Below are 12,116 nucleotides of genomic sequence, written 5' to 3' on the forward strand. Positions count from 1 at the left end.
TTCCTGCACCAGAGAGCAGCACTCGCCCCTTGGCTGCACGGCCAAGGCAGAGTCCCCTCCTGCACCCAGAGATGCATTATGAACACATCCAAAGAGGAATTGCAGACTAAGCCTTTATACATATGGAAGCACTCACTGAGTCTAGAAGTAGCCAGGACAGCATAAGTGTTTGCTTCCAGTCTCTTTCATTTGGCACAGAAGACAGAAGTGAGACTTGACAGTAATGTAACAAACATGCATTTATAAGATTCCTATTCCCCATGGAATAGTATTTTGTTTCCTCCTCTGGTAGGAAGCATAGCTTGGAAACAAAGATGGATTGGCTTGCTAGACAGAAGAATAAAACAGATAAAGTGAGGTGCAAGCCATTCATTTATTCAGATACACATTCAGTCTGATAGGAAATCCAGCAGATGATGTCCCCAAGCTTCTGAGGACCCAATACCACAACAGGAATTTCCAGGTGCCATGCTTTTTCTCCAGTACAGCTGCTGTTACCAAAAAGCATCTTGCACCAATGGCTACAGAACTCAAGTTTCTCTCCTTTAGGAGTAATTTATACCCTGGAGACAGCTAAGCAAGGTCATCACCTCTGCAACTTCAGAAAGGTTCTTTTCACATGTAAAGACTGAATTTATGCTTGCATGTAAAATGTGTCCTGGCCTTCAGTTACTATCACTTATGTCCTAATGCTCAAAAGATTTATGCTTACTAAAATAAACAGAAAAGCAGCTTTTAACCCTGACAGTATATTCCTCCTCTTTCTTCATAAGAAAAGACAGAGTTTGGGTAAAATTCCAAGTAGAAGAAACAGGCTTCAAAAGGACCCTTCTCACACTTATGACTGTGTTTCCCACAAGAAATAAAAACCACAAAACCCCAAACAAATAACAAAACAAGCAAACCCCATAACACAATGAAGAAACTCCCACCCAAGTGACATTTATTCTATAGCAGCAACTTCAGTCTCTTGCTAACTCCTTCAGGTTTCCTGCAGGATCAAATTCAAAGAATTTGAAGGCACTGCCTCCATGAAATGAACTAGAAAACCGTTCTAAGAGGCTGCTTTGGAATCTGTCCAGGACTTGAATCCTTCATAGCACCTGGAGTATCTTGGTGACACAGAGAGCAAGTTCAATTACCCACTAGCCCAGTGAGTTATTGTGCAACATCAGAACTTGAGAGACAGCTGGTGGGAGACTTGTTTTCAGGCAGTTTGTTGCCTTCTATCTCATTCCTTAAACTTAGAATCAAAATTTGTACAAAAGTTTTCAGACTTTTTTTATTCCCTGCCCTCTGCTGGCAAGAGGTTGAGGGTTAAAAGCACAGATCAAGAATGCAAACAGAAAATCAAGAGACCTTGCCCAGTGTAATCTGTTTCCACATTTCATAACATCTGATTTAAGGTGAAGCAAGAGGGAGCATTCATTTAAGTAGCTATAAAGAAAAAAAGATTGATTGAAAAGTAATTTCTGCTCTGTTTCTTATGGAAAAGAGTCCCAGGTGTCTGTTTTTCTTATATTTTCTTTTTAATGGCTGTTCCCTTTTCAGCCCATAAGCTTCAAGGTCAGGTCAAATTACACTTACCCCGAGAGACTCAGCATCTGCAAACCCAGCTGTGGGATCCCTCTCCCTCCTGTCTTGCACTGGGCTTTCCATTCTGGCATCCCAGCCTGGAAAACCCTATTACAGGCTGAGAGTACAAATTTTCATTTCGGCATTTAGAAGGCACGGTGAATGCCACACTGGCAAATCAACAAATTACATCCTACTAATAGAACATGCTAAATCAATAAGTAAAAGACATGTCTTGGTAGATCTAGACATATTTAACCTTGGAATTACTGACTGCTGGCAAAAGCATACAGGATAAACTTAAACATAGGAGTGTCTTCCACAACTCTCCATGTATGTGAATAGTGAGGGACAGTTGCTTTTCTCCCACAAAGAAACTAAAGTCTAGCAAACATAGGAAAGAAAACAAGACTCTGAGAATATTGGGGGTTAAAAATACTCCTATCGTCAGATCTTGGCTAAAATCCAAGCCTTTTGAAAGGTGGTTTATGGCCAGTGTTTAGGGGGGAGGGGCTTGCACAGATTTTACACACATTAGTGCACACTGTTACCTGACATCTGTAAGAGTTAGTCTATTTGCTTTACAGTAAAGCATGGAAAAGAAAACAGCACGCACTCTCTTAAATACTGTGGGGAGTGAAAAATGAGGAAAAGTAGTTAAGAAAGGAAAATAATCTAAATCCACAACTTCAGAAAGATCCCTCAGAAATCTGAACAGCCCAAGAGAGGTGAGTTCAGGATGTAAGATGAATTTGCACTTCTTTGTGCTCACTACAAAAGCCCTCCACGAGCAGCAGCAATTCCAGTTGGTTAAAAATGGTCTATAAGAGCAAAGTGAAAACAAATCCTCTTAATCCTGGACCCTACTCCAATTTGTTCATCCCTTAAAGTGGTACAAACATCAATGTTCATGGTGACCATCACCATCTGAAGAGAACACCACCATTCTTTGGATGTGGAAAGTACTCCTGTGAATATATTGATTATACTCTCCGGTGACTGGGTCTCCAGCTCTGAGCTCCACCACAAGCAGTTAAGAATCATCAGGAAAACTTCCTAAAAAGGCCAGCCATTGAAGTAACTCTTAAAAGAGCAAAACAGAAACAAAAGGTTCTTCATCCATCTTTTCATGAAGAGGCCCTCCAGGGTTTTGTCTGCCTTTTAAGGAACTGAACTGCAGCTCAGCAGCTGCACCATGTGTGAAATATTATAGCATTTGTTTGTAACTGCTAGATGAGGTGCCTGATGATTCTGAGGAGGTCTGGCTACTGCTGCAAGCGCTCCACAGTCGGAAGGTGACAGAAATGTGCATCCAAGTTTAAAATACTTGCTCATTTGCAGAAATGAAGGGCATTTGTATCCAAAACTCAGTTTGCAGTGGATTCTTCACAGTAGAATATGAAGAAGGATAACGGAGAAACAATTTTGAACAAGGAGATGACAAGTTTTGTTTCCTACAGGAACACAAAATCCTTGCTTAGATGCACAATATGTGCATAAAGTGGAGGACAAAGGATCAAAAGACAAGAGCAAGCATCTCCTGATGTATTAAAGCTAGAAAACTTGCTTCTCAGGCACCTTGCCTAGTCAAGAAAATAATGGGGGGTGTAATAGGTAGCTTCTGTCAGGCCCCAAGAAGCTCCTGTTTGGAGTACACAGCTAAAAATCCTGTAGCAGAGAGCAGGCCAAAGAGGGCAGAAAGGGACCTGGCCAGCTCAAAGACAGGTAGAAAAATTAGTAAGGAGTCAGATATCATCTTCAGGCTTTAAAGAAGACTGGAAAATTTTGAAGAACAAAAAATAAAACTTTTAACTCATTATCTATTCCCCTATGGACTGATTCTCCAAGATTGGGCAGTCACAGCTCTGGTCTTCCACGAGATGCTGCTTGCTCCTGGGGAATCTTTGGGATCAGTTTCCAGATCTTAATATTCCAGGTGGTGAGCATAATCAAACATTCAAGAAGAAACCTCTCCACCAAGAAAAAAAATAATCCTGACATGTTCCATATGCACTGAGCTGGCATCTGGATATAAAATCTGCAACACCTAACTATGCCAAAAAGCCTCCAGAAATAAAATTCCTAAGTGTGCCCTCAACTTGACTGCCAGAGGAATCTTTTTTATCCCTTCTTTTGATCCTCCCACACAAAAGTTTCCAAAGACGGAGCAAGCACCCAATTTCACATTTGGCAATGCTAGCAACAATGCTGCAATGGCCTTGAAATGTCTGACGTTTCTGCTTGTCTGGATGCTAATTCTACACAGGAGGCAGCTCTGCCTGCACGGGGCAGGGGCTCGGAGCAGAGTCCAGTGCCTGGGGACCCAGGCACTCCCAAAGGAGTCAAGCACGTGCTATAACTGCAGCCACAGCAAGTTTTAGATGTGCTTCTCCAAGACTGATGCCTTGATACCTCCTTGTTATTTTTCATATCTTTCCTACCTTTTGTTGTTGTTGTTTGGGCTTTGTTTTTTTTTTTTTTTTGGTTTTTTTCCTACAAAGCACAAAGTTTCTCTGAGACAATCAGAGCATGACTTCTATCTAGCTGTCTCATCAGGCTAAGCATGCCACCCGCTTTTACACATCCCCTTTTCTTTTTTATTTCCCTTTTGAATAAACTCTTCATTATCAAAATAAAATAACATCATTTACAAAGCACCACCTCAGCAGCATGCCTCAGCTTTCATTTCACAGGGCTATGCCAGCAGCCACAAACAGAATCAAAGCAGCCAATTAAAAATCCATATTCATTAACAAACATCATGTGTGCTATAATGCCCTGCATTGACTGTGGCACGGCAGGAGATGGGAAACTCACTGAGATTTCCTGCTCTCAGTCTGATGCATTGTTTTATCAGAGGAAGGGTTTTACCTTTGCTGCTCCAGGCCGGCAAGGAAAGTGTCCTGCAAAGCCCACAGGGCTGGGGCAGCAGAAGGGGCAGCTGCTGACCTTTTGCCTCAGTGAGATGCCAGACACAGCACCTTGCCAGGATGAGGAGCACACAGAGAAGACCACGAACCTGTGCCAGACCCTTCCCACTGAGGTCTTTGGGTACCAGCAGGGCCAGTGGCAAACGAGTCTGTGGCATCACGAGCAGACAACATAATAAACTCTGCATATGCTTGATTGATGCAACTCATTGGCTCAGCAGGGCCAGGTCCAAGCTGCTGCAGTGAATTACCAAATTGCCCTGGCTCCAGGGAGCCACTTTGATTTACACCGTCAACACTTTACCACTGCAGACAGCCACGTACATAAGTACAATATTTCAACCTATACAATGAAGTTATATGAAGGCGTGCCAGGGTTATTTATTTATTTGTACCCACAAGCCTGAGATTTACAACTCTTTATAAATACAAGCTGGGCAATTTGCTTTCTATTTTTAGCAGGAATGTTTTGTGCAGAAAACAGCTGTTAGCCACTGGGAGCTGTGTTCCTCAGAGAAGCAGCTTCAGACAAAGAGAGGCCTCTTAGAATTCAACTGGAGAACTAGGGTCACTGTTTTGTGATGGAAAAGAAGCTGAAGATAGTAGACAGCAAGAAAAAATAAGCAGTTAACAGAACCAACTCCAGGAAAATGGGCTGGAAACGCTCTAAGGAAAGGAGCTTTACACAAATATATTGCATATGAGCGTGACCGTCTCGTTCTTCCCAAATAGCTTCAGAGCCCAATTCTGACCAAGTTCAGCAAACATTCACAACACTTGGAGACAATCTACTCCCATGGCCTCAAAGAAGACAAGCAGCTGGTATTAGATGAGAGATTCTGCTGATATCCTCACTGTGGAAAAATCTGTCACATGAGCTCAGTCCCCTTTCAAAGCCAAACACGTGCATCAGCAGGAGATCAGATGCCACCGGATCTGCCACCTTGGTGCAGACACTCACCTTGGCAGACGAAGGAGGAGGGTGTTTCCCCAGGATGGACCCGTGCAGTGATGAACACCACTTTCTGTTCAGCCCCTGGAAGCAGGTTTGCTGCAGCAGAAAAGGGCAGGGGACAGAGAGGAAAAAAGAGAAATAAAGGTCCTTAAACTGCACCCCAGATGTAAAAACAAGCAACTGTTAATTTTTAAAACACGTAATTTTATTAAAATTAGTCGTATGTTACAAACAAGCACAATCCATAACCAAAGAGGCAGCATCACCAGGTCTCCTTCCCAGACTGCACGAGGGCTGCAAGACTAATGACGTGCAGCCAAACCTGCAACAACAACTTTAGCTCTCCTTTTAAACCCCAAGATTTACTGCAGCCAGTTTAACTGCATTGTAATTGTGTTCTCGTGATAAATGTCCCCCTGGGCCACAGGAATAGCAGTGGGGCTCCAGTCAAGGTAAAGCCAATTGCACCCCGCATTACACTTGGTACAAGCCTTAACAGTGCCAAGCAATGGTAAAGTGCTACAAATTATATTTATTAGGCTTTGCTCTGGAGGATTTAGAGGTGATTTTTTTAAAGTCTGTTAAGTGTTTGGGACTGTATCAGCCCTAACTGAAAGAAAAGTTAAAAAAAAATAAAGTATACAAAAGAGACCAAGATTAAATCCAGGAACCTTCTTAGTGAGGGCATGAAAATGTGCCATTTCCCCTTCAAATTACAGGTAGGTGGAAGGCAGATTTAGATCCCAACTATGCTGAACTTAACATGGGTTAATCCCTCAGTTTTGAAACCACACTATTTGGGCCACCTGCTTCAGCCATAAACTACATGGGTCAAGCAGGATCCTTCCTTTGTTTGTGCTGTGACTGCATTTAATAAACAGCAAATAAAAATGATCCTCTTTCAAAACAGGTTCTGGGAATTTTAAAGACTATAAGGGGTGAGGCCCTCAGTTGGATGTCTTATCTCAACCTGAACACACACAGCAGGGGTAATGCTAATCACAGCATGCTCCAATTGCTAGAGACAGTTAAAATCTTTGTTTTGAAGTACAAAGTTTACAGACTGGAAACTAAATCCAAGCTCTTTTCCCCCCAAATTTTAATTTGGATATGTGTGCAATACATCTACCTAAGTTAGACTTTTATTTTCAAAGATGTGTGAGAGCCCTCAAGACGATACCTTAGTTAATTTTTTTAACTTCCCAGATTCTTAGAAATGCTCAGTTTTCCCCGTGGCACATCACACCTAACAGAGCCATAGGAACAATCAATACATTTTTTGCTGTTCTCAGGAGACAATTGCAGCAGGTTTCTTCTTTTATTTCCTTAGCATCTCAAAGTCCTGCAGCTGCTCTCCCTATAACTCAGCCATTCGTTTGTTCTTCCTTACACCAGTTTCACCATTCTCTGATGTTTTTGAGCCCCAGAGGCAAAGAAATATAAGAAAGAAAGTCTCTGCAAACCCAGCAGCTGTTGGGGTCAATTCTGCTGGCAGAAGAAAAGTGGGAGGCAGCAAAAATGAGCACAACACCATCATCTAGAAGTCAATGACCATCCCACACCATTTGCATTAACATTAAGTAGTGTGGGAGGAAGGAGATAAATCAGCAAACCAACTTTAAAGAACAAAAGGAGAAGGCTGCGATCACTTTTGCAAGAGGAGATGAGTTTTCCTCCCCTCTTGGAAAAACAGCATTACATTAGAGGGATGTGGCTCAGCACAGATGTGATGCTCAGCAACATGACTGCCACCCTTTGGATCCAGAACAGCACCCTGGTTAGGAATCTTTTGGACAGAAGATTGGGGTTTGGGATGTTCAGTGGCTTTGTTTGTTTTCAATTAAAAAATTGTTGTTATTTATGCTTCATAGAAGTTATTAGAATCATTATTATAATCAATAATTTTCACTATGGAAGTCTATCTTAATTGGTAATAAATTAAAATTCCCACAAGTCAAGTCTGCTTCGCCCACAATGGCAATCAGTAAATGATATCCCTGTCTTTCTCTTAACCCATGAGCCTTTCCATCTCGTTTTCTCCCCCTGTCCTGGATAAGAGGGAGCAGCTGGGTGGGCATCTGGCTGCCAACCAAGGTTAAGCCACTAAAAAACTACAAAACACCATTTCATATTTTAATTTAAACATTACATTAGAAATGCATCCTATTTTCTACTTCAGGATTGAAAAGATCAATCAAAATTAGGAAGATTAGAAGTGTATAGCTTTGCTTAGTAGATGCCAAAACCACTTAGGCAAAATGACAGAAAGGCACACTCCACTTAGCCACAGCTTTGAGACTTGTGGAAATGCAGAGAAATCATCTGTTGTGGTACCACTTCTAGCCTTCTAAATGCCACAGCAGGGAATCTTAGAAACAAAACTCTTTGACAAAACAGGTTTTCTTGGAAAGAAAGTAAAGTAGACATGTCTGGAATGGTTCTGTTTTCATTTCCTGTTCTGGAAAGTATCTTGAAGATTGAAATTAACATTTTCTTTTCCCTTTGATGCCTACCACTATCATGAGCATGGATAATATCTGCCTTGACTTACGACTGAGACCTAAACAATCTGTCACTGTGCGTTCCTCATGTCCTGCTGCTCACCCACTGCCATCCTGCCTCTGCTCAGAGGAGGATTCCCCTGAGCAAAGCTGGGAAGATCTGAGGTGCTATTCAGAACAAACAGCACTAACCTCAACATCTATTCTGGCTCTCCAGATACCACAATGGTGGTCAGCACCAAGCAAATGTCATACTGAAAAGAAGCTCCCTTAGCTGCGAGCAAGCAGCTCAGATCTCTCACTCTGAGTATCACTCGTGCAGTTTGGCCCTCAAACCACGTTCCTTCCCCTCTAAAGCTGTGGCATGTTCAAGCCAATCACTTAAAGCAACCCCACTGGCATCACTTCCCCAGCTCTCACCCAGGAACCAGCAATTTCCACTCCTGGGTGCACATTACACTACTGCAACTAAAGCAGGGTCGCACAGAGAACATTTTCTGCTTACAAAGAGACAGATCAAATTGTAAACCTTTACGGGAAGGCAGGAAATTCACTTAGCCATTTTCATTCAATTTTCATTTTTATGCTACTATAAAAACATAAAAGTGACAGTATTTGTATATAGCAGCTTAATGATAAGTATCTAGAAATTTCAAGCAGAAATATTAAATTTATGGAATTCCATTTGCACTACCAAAATGGAGTTCTATAACAATATTGAGGTAGAATTTCACTCCTCAACATCCAGAATGTTTTCTGCTCCCTTGTCAGACCAGTATTGGACTGCAGATTTGTGCTTTCTCTAGGTCTTGCAGCCATGATGTAGCTAATGATTCAAGTTCACAAAGTAGCACTAAGGATGAGAGTCTGAGCCTAGAAGTCTGGTCCAGAAAGCCTTTAGGCTGGTGCCCTTCAGGAGAACTTGGGAGTGAATTTCACTCCTTTGCAGAGGACTTCAAAGGCAAATCACTAGAAAAATCTTGTAATCTCTGGAAGACCAGAAGGCTCTAATCCATGGAAATCCATTACCCTAAAAACATATGGCCAAATAACGATTCGATTTAAATACCCACATATATTTTAACGGACTATTATCCATTGCAAATGAATTCCATATTGTTGTCCTGTCTCAAGTACTTTGCAGTACGAGGTGGGCTGTTGCCAGCATTTTTTATCCAAAACCCTGCGAGTTAAAGACTCCACAGAGGAAATCAAAACAACTCTATTGCATTCCACTCCTCTGTGCCACCTCGGCTCGGCTGTGTCCAACAGGGCTGTAACATCTGTGTCGAAAGCGAACGCCGGTGTCAGTGCTGCCCCAAGTGCCTCGTCTCCACCACATTAACCTGCTTTAGCAAATCAAATCCAAGCAGCGTTTACTGTACTCTGGTTTTTCCTAAGAGGCCAAATCAGCACCTAATCCCATTTATTTTTGCTCCTTCTGTCCACAAATATCATTTGAGGTAAGAGCGTGCATCTCAGCAACACAAGAGTGCAAAGGAACAGCATTTTTGGTCACTACCAAATCCTACTGGACTTGGTGAGGTCAGACAAACATGAGTTTTTCTTTCTTGCCTTCTTCTAGTTGGTCTGAGCATTACAAAGAAACTAAGTGGGACAGAAAGTCAAAATAATGCCATTTGCACCACAGAGTGATGTTCAAAGACTGGACTACAGGTTTCAGAAGTCAGACACCTATTCCTATGTACTCTTACCTGAAATGGGAGGCAGCAGTGCTTTGTCTCCCATGCAAAAGCCACAGAAGGTCAGGTCTGTGATGGGGCAGCACTGCTACAGGGGACCCTCACTGCTCATGGACCCCCCTCACCTCCCACCACACTCGGTCAGTCCTGTCTGGGTTTTGTTCAGCAAAGCCTCCCCTGTGCATGGACCATTTACTCAGCAATGGTCCTGCATGTAATGCTCTAAACCGCATCCAAAACCTTTCAATTTCTGGATTTTCATTCAGGCTCTGTCCTTGACTCTGTCAGGTGCTTAAGTACATGATTTGTTTGACGGACTTGTATCGTGCTCAAAAATGTGCTTAACCATAATTTTGGCATGAGAGCTGTGCTGACTTGGGGCCATTTTGCAGGAAGCCTGCCTCTGAGATCATTGTCACAATGTTTTAAAGTTGGAGATTGTGCAACTATTATCCTTTATTGCCCGTTTTATGCCAAAGTCTCTCTTTCTTTTTACATTCCTCTTAAAAGCAAAGCTATTTTGGAGCATTTAATATTATTTAATCTCTTTACTCTGGCAGCATAGAAATTACAGGAACCATTACAATGGTCCTGTGTGAGCGTATGGTTTATTGATGTATATGCTGACCTAATATCAAATTGATTTTACTCAGCTTTTCTGCTGACCATGGAAAAATGCAAATTGGGTATTATATTTGCACACTAATTTTATTGGGCCCCTGTGTCTTCATAAAAAGATAAAGTTTGGGCTAATAAAAATAAAACATTTCTAGGGCTAATATAGGCAAATGTTTATGTAGGCAGGTAACAAATTGGTTTGTCATTTAGGGGAACATAAAGAGCACTAAAATCATCTTTAGGCAAAATAGATTGGTGGCTTTTGCTTAGCTTTTAGCTTTCATTTGCAAAATCAATTTAATGTAGCACAGTGTCTCAAAGAAAGGGTGACACAGGATTAAGACATTCATTGTATTCCCCCTCCATAACTCCCCCTTATTCGGAAGCCCTGGGATTTGGGTTTGCTCTTGTTCAAAGCAAATTATATTTCAGCAGCAAACTAAAAAAAAAGAACCTTTAGACTTCTGCCACAAGTGAGCATCCTATAGGGACAAATAGGGGCAGGTAGGAAAGTGGGACTCAGTGTTCTGAAGGCAGATGTTGACAGAGTTATCAACACTTGTCAGTGCCACCAGGAATCTCAAAGTGTAGTACCTGTATTATCTCCTTTCTGGCTATGCCTTTGTTCCTCCCTCCTCTTCCCTCTCTCAGTCCTTTGTAACAATGCCTTGTGCATCCCTAACGGCCTCAAGCCCTGCTGGAACACAGCTGAGTGAACTTTGATGACAGTTTAAGTAGACAGGCATATATCAACAGCCTAACTTCTTTTTATTGAAAGGAATTGACCTATTTACATCCCAGAGCAGGCACTATTTCTACTCAGCTCTTAGTTTTCATCCCCTCCTTCCCCTTCCCTTCCTCAGTTGCAGGGTGCTCTGGAGGGGTTCCATGTAGTGGGAGGTTACATAAACAGCTTCAATGTTAATACTTGACTGCATTTTCAACTTAATAGCTCAGCAAAGGGATCTGACTGTGAAGCAAAAGGCCAGAAATATCTCCTGGTAAAATTATGCTGAAGCACAGATCGAATGACACTGCAGAGCTATTTGCAAAATCAGAAATGGCAAATGACTACAGGGCAAGAGCCCCCTTACCTCCCAGCCCCATTTGCTTGTTTTTAATCTTCATTACATCTTGTAAGCAACCACTCTTCCATTTGGGCTTTCTGATACTGGCAGCTCACTACATTTTCGAGGCAGGAAAATTAACTGCACACAAAACCAGTCAAGGTACACTCACATCTTTCCTCCCTCCGCGTCTCCACTAAAAAAAAAAAAAAAGCCAACCCAAAACCACCTCCAAAAACCTGAGGTTTTGTTTTTAAATTATACATATGCATTTGAGCGTTGGAACGTACGGTCCTATGAATAAGAATAGAAATCTGGAAAATGAACAGCACATTATTCGTCCTCAAACGGCCAAGGTGATGACAACCCACAATTAAGGATGCAGACAGTAGCATTTAATGTCACCTACCTGCATCACTGTCATATCATAACAGTTTAGCAGGCAGGTCCCCAGCCTGCTTTCTTTTTCCCCCTTCTGCTTTGCTATTTATAAAGTCAGGTTGGAGTGTAGATCAACCCCTTGCCCTCCAGAGACCGGAGGCACGCAGTAAATTATGGGAAGGCTAAGTGGTACATCAAATGTGTCTCCTCAAAGCTATATATCATCTTGTTAAATTTGATGTCTAATCCCAGAACCCCAGAAATCATTCCCAAAATCCCAGAAAATGCATGTGTCCTTCAGATGATATAGAACAAGAAAGTAAAGTTTACCTGCAGGGAAAAGAAAAAAAACACCAAGACAAAAACATTCTAGACACGATTTGCTA

At 42.0% G+C, this 12,116-nt stretch overlaps 1 protein-coding gene across 1 annotated transcript in view; it reads right to left on the reverse strand.

The window, feature by feature from the left end:
- The window catches only part of BEND5 (BEN domain containing 5), an 885,907-nt gene that overhangs the window by 201,706 nt on the left and 672,085 nt on the right, over positions 1-12,116 (reverse strand). Inside the window, exon 7 of the mRNA XM_032118194.1 lies at positions 5,467-5,556. Within this exon, the coding sequence (XP_031974085.1) occupies positions 5,467-5,556 (90 nt within the window). The remainder of the gene's footprint in view (positions 1-5,466; positions 5,557-12,116) is intronic.

Source organism: Corvus moneduloides, chromosome 9 (assembly GCF_009650955.1).
Source record: "Corvus moneduloides isolate bCorMon1 chromosome 9, bCorMon1.pri, whole genome shotgun sequence".
Taxonomy (NCBI): Eukaryota; Metazoa; Chordata; class Aves; order Passeriformes; family Corvidae; genus Corvus; species Corvus moneduloides.